This window comes from Astatotilapia calliptera, chromosome 9 (assembly GCF_900246225.1).
Source record: "Astatotilapia calliptera chromosome 9, fAstCal1.2, whole genome shotgun sequence".
In the NCBI taxonomy this organism is placed as follows: Eukaryota; Metazoa; Chordata; class Actinopteri; order Cichliformes; family Cichlidae; genus Astatotilapia; species Astatotilapia calliptera.
The window spans coordinates 9,736,054-9,752,241 of NC_039310.1; the positions used below are offsets into that span (position 1 = coordinate 9,736,054).

Below are 16,188 nucleotides of genomic sequence, written 5' to 3' on the forward strand. Positions count from 1 at the left end.
GATGGACTGGTTAGGAGCGCAGATGGTGGATTATCTGTGCTCATGCATAGACCCTTATATATGTATGGATGCATATTGTAAGACACAGTCAGCTTTTCCCCTGTAGGGCTGCTGCTTATTTAAACACGACTGTACAAACTTTCAAAACTTGGCCTTATTTTGAGGGAACCTCTCTGGCACTAGAACAGGTGGACCATGACAAGCCACAATAACCCGGGGCTGACAACGTTTTCTCTTTTCTTTTTCTTTCCGAATTCGCTTGTTTTCGTTTACATCCAACAGCACTGACAGAGCTGCTCTCTCCTTCACTCTCTCTTCGTGTTTCTAGGTAACGATTTGTTCCTGGTAGCCGTCCATGAGCTTGGTCACGCACTGGGCCTCGAACACTCCAACGACCCCACAGCTATCATGGCTCCTTTCTATCAGTACATGGACACGGATGACTTCAAACTACCAATGGATGACCTGCTAGGCATCCAGAAAATTTATGGTAAGCCTTCTTTTTTTCTTTTTTTTATTTAAATTCAGCAATTTGTTAAGCAAACGCAGGACACAGCCAAGTATTAGAGTTTATCAGTGTGGTCTGAGGAGTTAGTCTTCAGGCTTTAGCTGTCATACAAGCAAGCCAATAACATACTAAGCATTCATAGTCATCTTCCTGTGACATATCAAGTCAGTAGACCATGTAAGAGCTCAACTATAAGTACACTGCCCAACACACCTAACCATATGAAGCTGGCATAGCTAAAGTAAGTCATCTTCCTTCACCTGGAGCTCTTGTTTTCTGCGTTATTGTAACAAACTTTCACAGTTACAGAAATAAGATTAAGACCAAGATTCAAATTAAGGCTCAAATACTTAAATTGAATTCAATTAAGACCTACATTTCCGATCATACTTCATCATCAGAGCGCCTACAGCACGCATCCCTCATCGACACACATTTGGAGTTGACAGACGCTGATTGCACAGTGCTTTGTCTTCTCATAAAGCTGATATAGCTCTGGGGCGGCAGTGTGAAATTCAATTTGACGGCAAAGGATTTATGGAAGCACCCACAGAGTTTGCTTCTTCGGTTTTTTCACTCGTAGTTGAATTAGTAGATTGCAGTGACAAAAATCAGTTATCAGTCTGGATACTTGTAATGATAATTCAGACGAGGCTGGCTTGTGGAGGCGGAAGCCTTAATGTTTAAATGTGTTATCGGGAGTGCCGATGCTGTCGTCTCAACCTCAGCTTGACATCTAAGTTCGGAAACGACTCGTTGGCGAATGACAGCATCGTTCCTTACTGCTGTCGACACTGTACACCAGTCACACTCTGCTGAATGGCTGCATGCGCGCACACACATAGAACCTGCCATCTGCTTACATGGTCAGGGCACATCCCTCTGGGAGTGACAGACCTGGGCAAGCGATCAAATCTCTCTTCATCCCTCTCGTGTTTTATTCCTCTGCATTGCCCCTCCCTCCCTCTCCTCTGTGTCGTACCAAGAGTTGAAGGGCAGGACGACTGATGACAGCTCTGCTCTCAGCTTCGTACCCCCCACCCCCCTCGCAGTAATTGGCCTCCATTTTTTTTCCACATGCCAGTGCCGGTGCTAGATGTGGTACTAAACAGGAGAAGAGGTGGGAGGTACACAGCTTACATCGAGTACAAGGTGATGCACTTAAGGTTGAGTAGGAAAAAAGTGCGACTTGGTTCTGTGTGAAGGTGAAGCGGTATAAGGAGATGTGAAGGAAATGCGAGTGAATTGGCGTTCATTTACAGCTGTTGGCTTGCAGTCTGGGAGAGTCGGGCACAATCATACGAGGAACTGTGGGAAGCTAAGAGCTGCTGAGGATCAGTTGACCTCTAGAGTTTTTGGACGTTTTGGCTTTGCTGCTTCTGTTTATTCCTTCAACTCTTTGAACCGTAGTCACAAAAAACACTGTAAAGTGCATTCGATATGTATTGACTTATGTGAATAAAAAGTTTGGCAGCTTGAAACTGTAAAGAATGAAGTACAGATCACATTCAAACCTATAGATGTGGCATTTCTGTCATGTAATCTTTTTTTCTTCCTGGACAAATCCAAATGTTCCCACTGGGCTTTGAACTTAATGACTTCCTGCGTTCTCAGAGCCCACTTCCTTTTTACAGAAGCAGCAGAGCTCAGGCACCATGATGTCGATGACTGGGATGACAGAAACAAAAATCATTAATGTTATTCAGGCCATAATTGTATTGAAATTCAGCTGAAGCCCTCAAACAGTAAACATGATTTAAAAGTTGGGCTGGAGTTTATATTTTTAGGACCTTTTAAAGAAAACAAAATGAGCTAAATCTAATTTTACATAAATAACTAAAGGGTAAATCTGCCTTAAACTTCTAAATGGCCGGATGCCCAACAAGAGCTGCATTAAATTTTAAAAGTCTCACATGTCTTATCTTTTAGGCCTCGTTAAATCTTTGTTTGATATTTTTCCTTTTAAACCATGACCATTAGCCTGTGTCATAATTCCATTATGAACAATAAAACACTCCAATATTGATATTCTCATTTTCTGTATATGTTCACTCTTTGCACATTTATATCTTTAACCACACTAGCATGCTAAAAACAGGCGTCAGCATATCCACATTGCTAGTTGGTATGTCCACATAGATTGGCTAACATATCAGTAGTGACCCTGGAGTCAGCTACAGCAATAACACTATCCTTTACTACTCCACCATGACTGTCACGTAATACTTCTGAAGTTTCTCTGTCACACAGGCCTCCTGTTTCTGCACTTACATCTCTTCACATCCTGCTAATGGCTTTAGTAGTAGGGATGAGAGGTCAGCAGCAGCTGAGGTAGTGGTCAGGGAATTGCAACATGAGAAGGTGAAACCATGATGCAAATCGAGCCAAATATCAATAGTATCGATACTCATGCTGGTATCAGTATCGGATCGATACTAGTGTGATAGGATTGATTTTTTTTTTCTTTCTGTGCTCTAAATTCAGTATGTAGCCCACTAAAAATAAAATAAGTACCTCAAACATGCACTATGAAAAATGTCTGAACTTTTTGTGTTGAGTGTTTTACATAATACACAGTATTTATTTAAATCCAAACAGATCAGCAATATGAACGTGAACTACGAGTGGTTCATGAATGAATTCTGTGGTTATAAAGGCTCTCCAGCTCCTTTGTTCTTAGGCTGCATTGCTGGTTTTCATCTGTGTTCCACTAATATCTGTAAGTGTGGGAAGTTTGTCTCCCACTCCCACCCACAGAGTTCGCTGATTAGATTCCTGTTTCAAGTGCACAGATCGGTGGAATTAGCTGATTGGTCCAGCCAGTCACCACAGTACTGGTGTAACACGTGGGCCACCTGGACATCTCCAGTAAATTAACAACAGCCAGATGCTGAAATTACAGGGTGACCAAAAGAGCCAAAATCTGCCCCCAAAAAAAGCTGCGTTTATCTTTTCTTGTCGTCGGTTTACCACAATGTAGCTGCAAGTACACATTTGCCTGTTTGTTTACACGTCCATCTGACTGTGAATCTCCCCCATGCTTACATAACTTCAGAGTACTTTGGCTCCACTAATCTGGGATGTATTTCAGGGGATTAACTTCAGTCAGTGAATGGAATCACTCTCGTGTAGACCCGCTGATCAGTTTTGTGGACTGGGTGATGGCTTAATCCTGCGATTGTCTGGTTTGTCAACTACAGATGGATGACACATTAAAGGAAGAGCCAACGTAAAATGTCTAAGTAGCCACTATATGTTGCCAGGACAGCTTCAGTGGGCCTTGGCATTGATTCTGCAAGTCTGTGAACGTCTGCTGAAAGAATGGAAGGCCATTAAAATCATACATTTTATCTGATTAAGGTGAGGTCTTTCTGTCACGTTATGGGCTGAATATTGGTCTCTGTTGGCAGACTGTAGGGATGTACGGATCGAAACGTCTACCTGCAGAAAGCGTCTGCTGCCAGATAGAGGCTAGCGTGCCAAGTATGTGGTGTTATTGTTGGTCCAATCAGTCAGCAAAATTATAAGCACAAAGAGCTGACGTGAAATGAGCGTCTGTACTTTTAAGACTGCAATTTTCTATCTTTGGAAGTCTGCACGGGATCTCGTTAGCACAGGTTGAAAACAACTCTAGAAAGCTCTGCGCAGGCAAATACCTGCGCAAACGTGACACAGGCGCAGTACCATGGAACAAGCGTTAGTCTTGTCACAGTCTTGTCTTCCTCAGTCTGTCTGCACCTCATCCCCTTACAGTCACAGAGTGCGTTAATCATGCAGCGTCATGCGTTATTCATAGGCAACGCCCATTTGTTATTAGCCACTGCCTCAGTGTGCATAACTCCTTTCCCTTTATCACGTACAGTAATTCATGAATTTGGCATGAAATCACATGATCTACATTTATTAAACCTAATTCTGCTCTGATGTTTTTTTGTGTCTTTATAGCGTATGATATTATGCTTTGCTAAGCTGAATCTCTAAACTTGGCAGCGTTAACATCTACCCACTGATTTCTACCCACTGACCTCATCTTGTTTATCCGTGGACTCCTTTCTCTCTCATATCTTTGTTGAGTCCTCGTTGGCAGCCTTCATCACTTCTTACCTTTGTTTGTTTGTTGTTGTTTTTCCAAGTGGCACCACCAAACTTGGCTTGAACATTCGTTTCTCCTGCAAGATCAGAGTGCTGGTTAGCTTCAACTGGTGAAGTAATGAAAAAGCAAAACAACATGTTGCGGAGACGTATAAGATGTATTTCTCTGACTCCCCGCAGGGCCGCCCGATAAACTCCCCCAGCCCACCAAGCCTTTGCCAACGGCGCCCTCTCCTCGCTCCCATCCTCCTTCGGACCCTCGTAAACAAGACAGGCAGACGCAACTCCCAATGCTGCCTACGCGACCGTCGCAGCCCAATGCTAAACCCAACATCTGCGATGGAGGCTTCAACACCCTGGCCATACTGAGAAGGGAGATGTTCGTCTTCAAGGTAAAACAACAGCATGTGATATCACAACAAAGCTAGGGGCTGTTCACGTTTGGTTTGTTTCCAGCAATCTCAAGTTTTTAACCCAAGAGCTGTTTTTTTCTTTTACCAATAGCCTGGATCTCTTAGCTGTGTGGGAGCACAGAAATCATTGTTCCCAGTCCAAATCACCACTGAGCTAGAAGAGACTTCATCCCTGCACCATACGTCTGGGTGTAATACATAACTTGACTAGCTGATAACACCAACACAAGAACAACCTGGCCCTACAGTCCATCTCTGTTAGTCTTAATAAAGACCAACAGAGAAAAATTGTGATAAATATTTTATTAAATATATGAAAACACAATTAATAATAAATACATGAAAATACACTGGGAATCCTACTAACAAGAGGGCTCAATTTCAGACTGATAGCAGCCCGGCTCGGTCTTATGGTAGGATTCATGACAGGTCATAAGGTCAGTGTTAGCATGCTCAACAATCTCATTTTGCAGCACGAAATAACTGAAGTAGAAAACTTTATCTAATCGGATTAAACAGATATTGACAAAGTTTAGCTTTGAGGATATAATCTCCATTTGAAACAACAATATTGTAAATATGTATTATAAATCTGTGTAATATAAAATGTGTAATCGTTTAATACACAATAGTACATATAATAGGATCTAATATATACATGATTTTAAATTGATTGCATCCTGCTTGTTATCATCAGCTACTTTTTTGGTTTTGTTTTTTAAAGTTGGGTTGTAGTTACATGCAGAATAAATTGCTGTAAGTTTGGAGGATTATCTAAATATTATTACCTAAATAAGAGCTTTTTCTGTTATTCTGCTTCATGTTTGGCATGTGCATAGTGTGGAAAAACTTCACTTGATGGTAATATAAGTTATTTCACAGTTTCACAGTGCGGTTCTAGCTTGTGGAAATACTGTGGAACCTGTTCTGTTCTCTTGAAGCTGTTGCCTCTGTATTTTATCCCATTATTAAAGAGGCTATTATGTCTGAAGGAAGACTTCCTAGTTAACTTGGGGTCTATTGAACTAGAATTTACAAAGAAGGAAAGGCATGCAGTGCACAGTAGAATACAGTTTCTCCTTCTCTAGAGAAGCTCAGCTTGGTTTTCATTCCAGTACAAGAGAAAAAACACACATCTTTATCCTTGGTCTTAGCTTGTGAGAGCGAGACCTTGGCAACATGCAGTAAGGAACAGAGAAAAACCCTGGGGCTGCACAAAGCTGTCCTGTGTTCTCCACAGAAAGGAGAAAGAGTGCCTCTAATGCTTTATGTGAGTGTGACTGTATTTTCTGTGGATATAAGTAGACAGTATTCATTGGTTAAATAAGAGACTTGTGGAGCCAGAGTAAAACCAGTTTTCGTCCTCTCTGCACCCCTCGCTGCAACTTTCTTCTTGTTGACTCAAAAAATAAATTAAAAAAAAAAGGACTCGTGGAGCTGAAGCTGCTGCCTGTAAGGATATTTACCCAAAATTAGACTGGAAGCCCACACTGAGCCTGGTTTGGCTGTGGAAACAATACCTGCTTGTCACAGTAGTCTAGTCCAGCCTCTCTCTTTCACATGGTGCCTGCAGCAGCAGCTACTGTCAGCCTTCATTACTCCCAGGGCAACAGCCTGTCCTGATGGAGTGATGAGGATCATGGGATGTCTACAGAGCTCAGAGGTAGTGCTGAGATAAAAAAGATGTTCAGCAATCAGCCAAATGTTTTATGACTTTAGGAAGTGAAGGAGAAAGGCTCTAAATATCTGTCCCAGTGATCCCAGCGTCTGAAATTAAAATGTGGTTCACTGCTGCAGAAGTTTCCTGGTCTTAATTTATCACATTGGTCGTCTCAAGCATGACTTTGATATTGTTTATATCTAATCTGTTTAAATATCCAAGCATTGTTTTTTCTCAGTTGTTAAGGTTCAAAATTGGGGATGGAAACAAGAGAAAAAACCACAATAACAACACTGGTCCGGTCGGGTTGAGTCAAACGATGATTTTAATGAACACACGCGTGGGAGATGGACACTGATGCAGACAGCCTCAAAATCTCAAAATGGTGGAGCATTGCTCAAACTTTTATAGCCTCTGGTGCCTCCACCTTATCATAAAAAGCCTAAACATTTACATGCTTTCTCTCACACAGCGCCTAAGCTACGACCTTGGCTCCCTGTTTCTCTGCTCCTGCTGAGATGGGGCAGAAAACTCCAGCATATTCTGTTCTCTTCTAATCAGACAAATAAGACAATAACTCTCTGTGAACAGTATTTCTTATAACTCAGCAGTATAATGCATCATAAAGCAATGTCATTCATTCACAACTAGTCAGCAGTTTAATGTAATGCAAATCAGTTTAGCTAATGCAATAGTTATCACCTTCTTCTAATTCAGGAGAATAATGCAAACTAATCTACATAATAATTCACAATCTTTAATTCGGGGTATAACATGGCATAAAATAACACTACAATCCAACACAGTCTACATGAATATTTCGTTATTTTTTTTTAAATTTATGGCTACCTATATATTTACCTTTGCCAAAGAGGTTATGTGATTGGTTTAGTTTGTTTGCAGGATTCAGGATTATTGAAAAATTATTATTCAGAAACAACAGTTTTGCAGAGGTGGGGCTTGACACACAGACTATATTTATTTATTACAATTAAATATCAATTAAAATGGGAAAAAAACAGTGAGGTGAGAAATCATCCTTATATTCACAAGAAGGTTTCAGACACAAACCTGGATTCTTCTGGATCAAGAGACTCTATTGATGCTCGGTGTTGAGTGAATTTTCAGCCTTGGTGGAAGGATGCTGTGTATGTGCTCCCCTGCTTTACTGTGAGGACCTAAAACAAGGGATGTCATGATTTTATTGTTATGAGCCAACCATTTCATATAACTCACACCTTACAATTGTAGGATATTGTTGATCTCAGCACTGTGCTGAAGATGTGTAAAGCACAAAAGAATCTGCTTCTAGAGGCTCTTTAAAATTAGACACTAGTATGTTTAAAAGGCAGGGGTCAGTGTAAATATTGGAAAGATGTATTTCTGTAAAAGGGGTAAACGTCCTTGGCAGTTGTGATGAGGACACACGATAGCTCCGAACATTGTGAATGAATTCTGCTAGAACTTTGTAGGGGTGTAGAGGGGGTCATGCTAAAATTTGGCTTCCATCCACCGACATCTTCAAGCTCATCCTCACGATTTATTGGTGGAAAACTGACAAAAAGGCTCGTAACTTAGAAAGTACGATTCTTAGTGTGGTGTATATTGTCAGCATATAGTAAGTACTGTTGACAGATTTAAAATAGCATGTCACATTTGACCTCTGACATCTCCTTTAAAGCCAATAGATTAATCTGAAGGTCAAAGTGATAATAATGCTATTTGGAACTATTGAAACCTGCCATTGTTTGCATTGACAACATACAGGTGATGATCTATGCTGATTCTAAATGCCATGTCACCTTGGACCTCTGACCTCTTCTTCAAGGTCAAATAAGGTCAAACTTTTGTAAAAATGGCTTTTATCTTTAAATGAGGCTAAAATTTTACTGCCTTTGTTTATGCTGGCAACATTTAGGAAATGATATTGTCGATGCCTTCTGCTAAGGTGATCCCAAAATGTGTTATATCTTTAAAGTATCGTCAAGAGAAGGAGAATGAGCTTCCTAGTTATATAGATAATAATAACAATAAGCTGAAGTTAATAATGTCCAGTTATTTATAAATGAATACCTGTTATAAAAGGCTGTAAGTGTAATAAGCTAAAGTTTTAGCCTAAACCCTTTGCTCAGTAATTTTTTGTATTGATTTCATTTTTGTGTATTGCTAGGATTTATTTACTTATATTTACACTTTCAAAATAAAAGAATCATTTTTATTATTGTATGTTCCAATAGTTCTCCAGGATGCAATGGACCTGCAGAGATGTGATGGTTTGTGGGGAGAGAGCCCATTTTAGCAAACAGATATTAAAACGATAAGGAGCATTTTGATGAAGTCATATTTCAGCTGTTTCTTTTGTGTCGCACTTGCTGCTCATCTGTACACTGCAGCCTTGTTTTGTTACGCATCATTTGGCTTAGTCCCGTCACTTTTCTATTAAGCACTGTATTATCAATTGTTTCATAATTCACAAACTCTGTAACGTAAAGCTGTGATGTATGATAGCTTATGTGCACAGTGCTTGAAAAACAACCCGTATGCAAAAGACATCATGTTTGCAATTTGTCTTAGTTAATGATAGTGTGCTAAATAAGCAGGGGAACCTGTAATTGCTCGGCTTAAGTGGGCATCCACTTATGTTAAATTGGCATGGTGCTTCCATTATTTTGTTGGCTTTCAGCGTTTCGCTGGCACCGCCTCACATTTTCCTAAACATCCCGGGGAGCGAAGGGGAAAGATTTGCAGAACACATGTAAGCGTAGCTGTAAATCCACTGTGTTCACATCGTTAAGACCACCAGCAATATCAGAGTCATGATGATTTGTTCTCCCCTTAGAGTAATCTGCGTCTCAGCCCGTGAATCAAGTGTGTTTAGTGAAGTGAAATGAATAAGGGAGCACGGGTTTGACTTGGATTCCATCTCCAAGTGTGCTTTTCTGGAGGAGCAGGTGGTCCTAATATTTCTTGATTCTCAGTGAGTATTTTGCCAACTTTCTGCGAGCAGACTGACGTATCGTGTTAACGCCTCTTTCCTCCTGGTAGATGAAGCTGCCCAACTGTAAAACAGTTTATCTGGAATCATAATTAGAGATGTTTGGATTACTCCGGACTCTGATAAATTCCCTTCAGAACCAGCCAATGTACACGCACGAGTTTACAGACTGGCTGCAGCGATGGCTCGCTGAGTTTTCAGGGGGTTTTTAACTTCACAAGGCTGATTTGTTCTTTACTTGATTGTTCGATTGATTCCTTGCTTGGTTACTTTGCTCTGCGGGTCCATTTGGCCCCACATAACTGGGTTGTATTCACCATCCCAGCTTGATTGTTTTGGAAAACCAAAGGCCAGTCGATGCCAAGTCATTATAGCAGAGATCTCAGCGGTCCCGCCGCCCCTGACAGGTGGTCCAGCAATGTAAAGTAGGGAGCTTTAAAGTGAAGGTGATCTGATGAAATTCACTGGGAGCAGTGGGGTTTTCAGTGCAATTTCATTGTTGATATGCATCATAGTAGGCTTTTGCAGCTCATTGTTAGAGCAATTCAGAGCTTGGATTTCTTTTCACATGGACCCGCTGCTCTGCAAAAGGAAAAATAGGCTGCAGGAAAAAGTATTGTTGTATTTAAAATGATCATTCAGGGCAGAACTCTGATGAGGATGTATGTCGAAACTTTGGATATCGCAAGTATTCTGTTTTAAAACATATAGGAGGCTACAGGTTTGTATACGGAACATCTCTTATCAAACCAGGATATTTGGATGATTGCTGTCGGATACTCATCAAATATTTTTGCTGTTCTAGACCTTCAGATGCTCACAGATCAGGTATTCTTAACGAGTGGCACTAAAACAGCAGCAGAAAACAGTGAATCAAGAGCGACAACGTTGCCGTGCAGAGACAGAGGTTTCTGTTTTTAGAAAATATTCACATGTTCCACCTGTGAATTTAAAACGGAGAGCAGATTATCAAAGACTCGCTGGGAAAAATGTTCCACTTTCACGTAACGTTACAGATTCAGGATCGATGAGTAACATTCAGGGCTGAGACGCCCTGATTGTGGCTCTTTATGACGCAGAAGTCCTTGTTATAAAGAATGCTGGGATAGACTAGTCTTTCAAGCAGTGCTGAAAGATGTCTGATTTATACGGGTTAACATTAATCTACACAGCCAGGCCGGGAGTCATGCTTGTTAAAGGTGGTTTTTTTACGGTGGCTCATTTTTCTTTCCTAGTGAGGTGACACGGGGTCACCCGGGGTTCACCGATGACTTCACAGATCCAGTGTCAACGGTAAATGCCCCGTAAAGCTACAAAGTTACTGTTGTTTTATGGTCGCAGCCACTTCAGGTTCAACTTTCTGTGAACCCGCAGGCCATATGCTCTCCCACCGGAGCTAGAAGCAGCACACACATTCATGTATATGCATGCGTACACTGGTGAAGAGTGCTTTCTCGGGCTTTAATTGCAACCAGTTTTTTCCCGCTGTACCGCAAACGTGCCCGCGTGTGACGCTTATGCTGTCTGACAACAAGCAGACCAAAAAAAAGTTTCCAGGAGTTCATTCAATTCCCATCAGGCTTGGATTGTAGTAAAATATGGATGGAGTCTCAGACATCATAATTAAAGTTTGGATTTGGGTTTATGGCTCACTGCTGTCTTGTCAGTTTTTAGAGGCAGAAAATCCAAACAGGGATTTGAGGATTTTAACTAAACATTCCCTACAACATGCTTTTCTTATAGCTGCAGTATTGCCTTTATGGAGCAAGAATTCAAAACAAGGATGCAAGGATTACAAAAAGGGAAATTACTGTGCTCATGCTTTTCTTTGTGCTATAAGGTTTCTTTTTTTCCCAAAGTAGTTTTTATCCCTAAAGCTAATTTTTTTTATTAAAGCTCACTGTTCAGTAAAACCTCTCTGTGAAAGCGGTGCTATAGAAATTGTTGTAGCTCTTGTTAGGTGATAGTTTAAATCTCCAAATTCATTTCACCCACTATGTCTCTGCTGTCGTTTAACAGTGACTCATTATGTTCGGACACTTGTAGCTGCATTACACGGACAGGATTAGAGCCTTTTGTTGTGCCCACATGCAGGTATACGTTTTTTCCCCTACAGGTCTATATATAAGCTTCCACCCAACACTCGACACACTAATGCTTTCATCTACTCTAGCTTCCATTATTGGTGCGTTGCCCGTTATATAGACATATAATAAATGGAAACTACCACCCCTCTCGCCCACTCACTGAGGGACACTTCCTTCCTTCGTGTGGACAGATATAGAGCAGGGGATTCTGCCGCGGGGCGCCTCGCTGTTCAGGATTGCCGATGCCGGAGCCACGCTCCTTGACTATGACATCCATTAATGAGAAAGCAGTTGCCAAATGGGCAGTAAGCTGTCGTGTCTTCTTAATATCTTTTTGAGCAGTGGAATGAAAAGCAAGAGAGAGAGAGAGAGTCCAAAAATAGCGCGCGTCTGGAGTGGATTTTTAATGCCACCAATTCAGTTTTTGGACAATTGTAAGACTTCTTTTTCAGGTGTCCTGAGAATTCAAAGAGAAAGAGAGATGAAAAGCTGAACACCACTCTCGTGTCTAATTTTAATCTAAAGCCTCTGGGTGATTAGCTTAGCTTAGTTTAACTGAGCAGAAAGATGAGAAGCAGGGGGGAAGCAGCCAGCTTGGGCATGCTCAAAGGTAACAAACCCCCTACCAGCACCTCTGAATTTCACTTAATAATGTGTTATGTGTTATCATTTGTTTTAATCTGTACCCACATTCCAGTTTGAAATGTGCCGGCCGCTTGCCCATTTTCTAATCTTTATGTTAAGCTAAGCTAACTCTCTGATCCTTTTCTCTTACCATATGTTTAATGTCCTCCTGTGAGATTGGTACCTAAGTGCTTCAGAGCAGGAATGTCAAACTTATTTTATATCAAGGGGCCACGTACAGCCCACTTTGATCTCAGGTTGGACAAGAGGAGTGAAACTTGACTTTCTGTCAACCTACAGACATTTAACTACTAATTTAATCCCTGTGATATCTTAATATAAGATGAAGAAGTGTAATTTTAACAGCACATCTCAGCTTTTTTGCATAAAATTATAGAAAAAGTTCTGCTCACTAAGCAGAAAGTCATTCTGTGGTTTATCTATTCTATCTTTGGTGTAGCAAATACAGGTACAAATTTATGCCATCCATCGTATTTTCCATTATAGCCATTGCTCGGCCAATTCTAGTCCCTGGGCCTTATGTTTGACACCCCTGCTTTTTAGCCTTTTTAGCAGCGGCAAATTTCCCCATGATGACATAGTTTTTCCCGAAACATAAACACACCTAGTTAAAATAAACAGTTGCAATTGTTGTTTCCAATGAAATCACTTTTTGTTCTCTAAAAAATACGACTGAAGTTTATTTCAGAGTATAAAATTGCAGAAACTGATAACACAGCCAGTCATTTTGGCAGTTTGATGCCGGAGCTGCTAAACACCGTTCTGCACTCTTGACTTTGGGGATGGAGGCTTACATCGTGCACAGAGCGCCACGCTGACATTTATTGGATTGGAAAATGTCCCCACAAAGATGAACTGTAAAGCTGGCGTATTAGAATTAAAATCTAACGGAAAGAAAGAGCTGCAGGTTGAGAAGTGAAAGCTGCCGTGTTTTGTTGCGCTGATGAAGGTCGCGCTTCATTATTTACAGCAGTTACAGTTACGTCCCTGCAGTCTTGCTTCTTGGCCTTGAGCACATGTATGAAATGAATGAATGAAACAGCTTTTATTTGTCACTAGCAGGTTGCCCTGCAGCGAGATGGAAACCTCCCCATTTCCATTTCCATGTAGAAGGCGTACAAAATGCATCAGCGCACATGTATTTAAGAAAAATCTTCTAGAGTTCAGTTCCTCAGCGAACAGAGTAGACTTCAGCAGATAGATAACTGTGACCTTAATCCTCATCCGTCTGAAATATTTGCACCCGTGCTCTGCTGACGACTCAAGCCGAGTGCGTGCGTCGTGTTAGACGAGTGAGAGGTCAACGCGGCTGTCATCCAGATATCACTGCCTGTCATATTCTCACCTCTTCTCTCAGCACATAAACACAAAAGGCGGCAGCAGATGCTTACCCGGGGCTGACGTGGGTGTCGAGGTTTTTAGGTTTAACCTCATTTTTACACAACAAATTCAAAAAAGCGTTGATCTCTCGGAATAGCTTCATTGTCTCCACTTGTTGTTCTTTGCTAATAACAGGGCGGTCTACTTGCTCTTTTGTCCTTTGCAGAAAGATTTCACGCCGGTTCTTTTCATTTTCATTGATTGATAAGTATTTATGCAGTGTTCAACGATTTGAGTCACTTCTTAAATGTGCCGTGTTCTTGTTTTTCATTCCTGTGTTGGCGCTTTACGTCGGGGCAAAGTCTGTAAGTCATCAGCCTCGAACTTTCTAAGAGTCTGATTGAGTCATGTACCCAGCATGCCGCTGTGAAGGGTCGGCATGTGAACGCGTAGTGTAATTCACACCAGTGTGTTTCAGCTCGGCTCACAAAGATTAGTGATGCTGAGTTGTTTTGAATCTCTGTAATCGTTTTTTTGCCCCTCGCTTTCTAATCGTCTCGTGTCACTTGGTTACCATTTTATGTTGTGATTTTATGGTCGTTTGCATCGCTGGTCTTATTATGATTTTCTGGATCTCTGTACACGTCTGACGCCACTTTGCTGTTGTTGTTGTTGTTGTTGTGTTCTCTTTGTGGTCATTTTGTGTCACTTGGTTGTCATTTTATGGCTGTTTTGCATCTTTTTGTGTAACTTTGTTCACTTGCACGCTTTACTAATCATTTTGCCTACATATGCAATTGTCTTGGATTTCTGTACATGTTATTGCATTTTTTTGTTCTTTTGCATTTCTTTCTCATTTTTTGGTGTCACTTTTATGATTTTTTTGCATCTCTTTGTAGTCATTTCGAGTTTTTTTGGCTGTCTGGGCACATTTGGCTTCACTCTGTTGTTGTTTCGCCTCTTTGTAGTCATTCAGTGTAATGTTATGGCTGATTTGCGCCTCATTTTAGTATTTTGCGCCACTGTAAATCTCAAGTGATACTTGAGGCTGTTTTGTTTGTTGAATCTATCAGTCATCAATAATCTTCCCCACCCCTACTAGTAGCAGACACCAAAAGATATTCCCACAGGTCAGGTGTCAATGCTGCGGTGGTTCAGAGCTGTTAAGGTGGAACGAGGAGGATCCGAGCATTAATTAGGCACACGGTTTTAGTCGGGATTGCTGATTGGTGTCTCTGTGTAATGATTATTTGCCAGTCATCTTGCGGCAGAATCCTCATGAATTAATGCGCTAAACAGATACCTGTTCATTTCAGAATTAATGAAGTGCAAAGTGCTCTCCATCGTGTGTGTGTGTGTGTGTGTGTGTTTTGTTGATTTGTCAGCTCAGCAGGTCAGGTACTTCATGCAGTACACCAGTGTGTTGTGCAGTATTGATTTTGCCAACAAAACACTCGGTTCAGCTGTCGGCGAGGCAGTTTGGGATCCGCTTCGCAAACTTTCCTCAGCACAAAAACTCATCGGTAGAACCAGATTTTTTTTATTTATCCAGGAGGGCAGAATTTATATTCCTGTAGAAACCAGATTTGAATTCAGCCTCATCGCTCTGAATGCATCGTCATGTGCCACGAGACTGTATACTTGATAAACTCGGTACCGCCCTTTTCCTCAAAGCGGAGAGCGGTGTGATATTTCCATCTTTCGCTAAGACTGAACTCGCTCTGATTATTCTGAACGTTCCTGTAATTGAGAAGCGCCTGCTGAAATTTTCTACAAGTCGCCCGAGCTTTGTTTTCAGAGTGGGAGTGGGAAGTTGGGGCAGGCGGGAGAAAGAACATTTTCCCTTTTTATAAAGTCAAAAGGACTCAAATGGCTCGGATTTCACAGTTTTGATCTGTTTTCAATTACTCGGCCGGGCCGCGTACAGAAGAAAATGCTGAACAACTGAAATCTATGGAGGCAGTAGGTGTGGAGCGAGAGTGGGAGAGGAGAGGAAAAAGCAGAGGAACTGGAATGAGAGACAAGGGGGAAATGAAAAGAAAGAGGAGGACGAGTCCAGGGAGAGTGCAGAGTCCCAGAGAAACAATTGGATTAGACAAAGAGAGAGAAAGAGAGCTGTGCAGAGAGTCTTTGATAAATTGGCTGTTTATTTAGCTTTCGCTGTGAATGAGGCAGGGTGCGATGATGTGCTGTCTCCCCTGCATCCCTCGCTACGAGGTCGGGCTTTTTTGGCCCGAGCGCCCAGCGTGTTAAGGAGGTGCAATTGGCCATTCATTGCCAAAGGGTGGGACATCTTTCTGAGTCCTAATGGCTTTTGCAGCTGTGTCTCTCCCCGGCTCCCTCTGTCATCAAGTTTCATCCAACATCAAAAAGACACACCTTCCACTTGTCCCCCCGCCCCAAAAAAAAAAGAAGTCAGCCCCTTGGGTCCTCATAAAGCTCCTGACTATCACTTTTGCCCCTGTTAC

General features: G+C 41.5%; 1 protein-coding gene across 2 annotated transcripts in view; it reads left to right on the plus strand.

The window, feature by feature from the left end:
- The window catches only part of mmp16a (matrix metallopeptidase 16a (membrane-inserted)), a 76,129-nt gene that overhangs the window by 48,490 nt on the left and 11,451 nt on the right, over positions 1–16,188 (plus strand). For both annotated transcript variants that reach the window (XM_026179200.1, XM_026179201.1), the window contains 2 exons: positions 329–490; positions 4,781–4,992. In XM_026179200.1, coding sequence (XP_026034985.1) covers positions 329–490; positions 4,781–4,992 — 374 coding nt within the window. The remainder of the gene's footprint in view (positions 1–328; positions 491–4,780; positions 4,993–16,188) is intronic.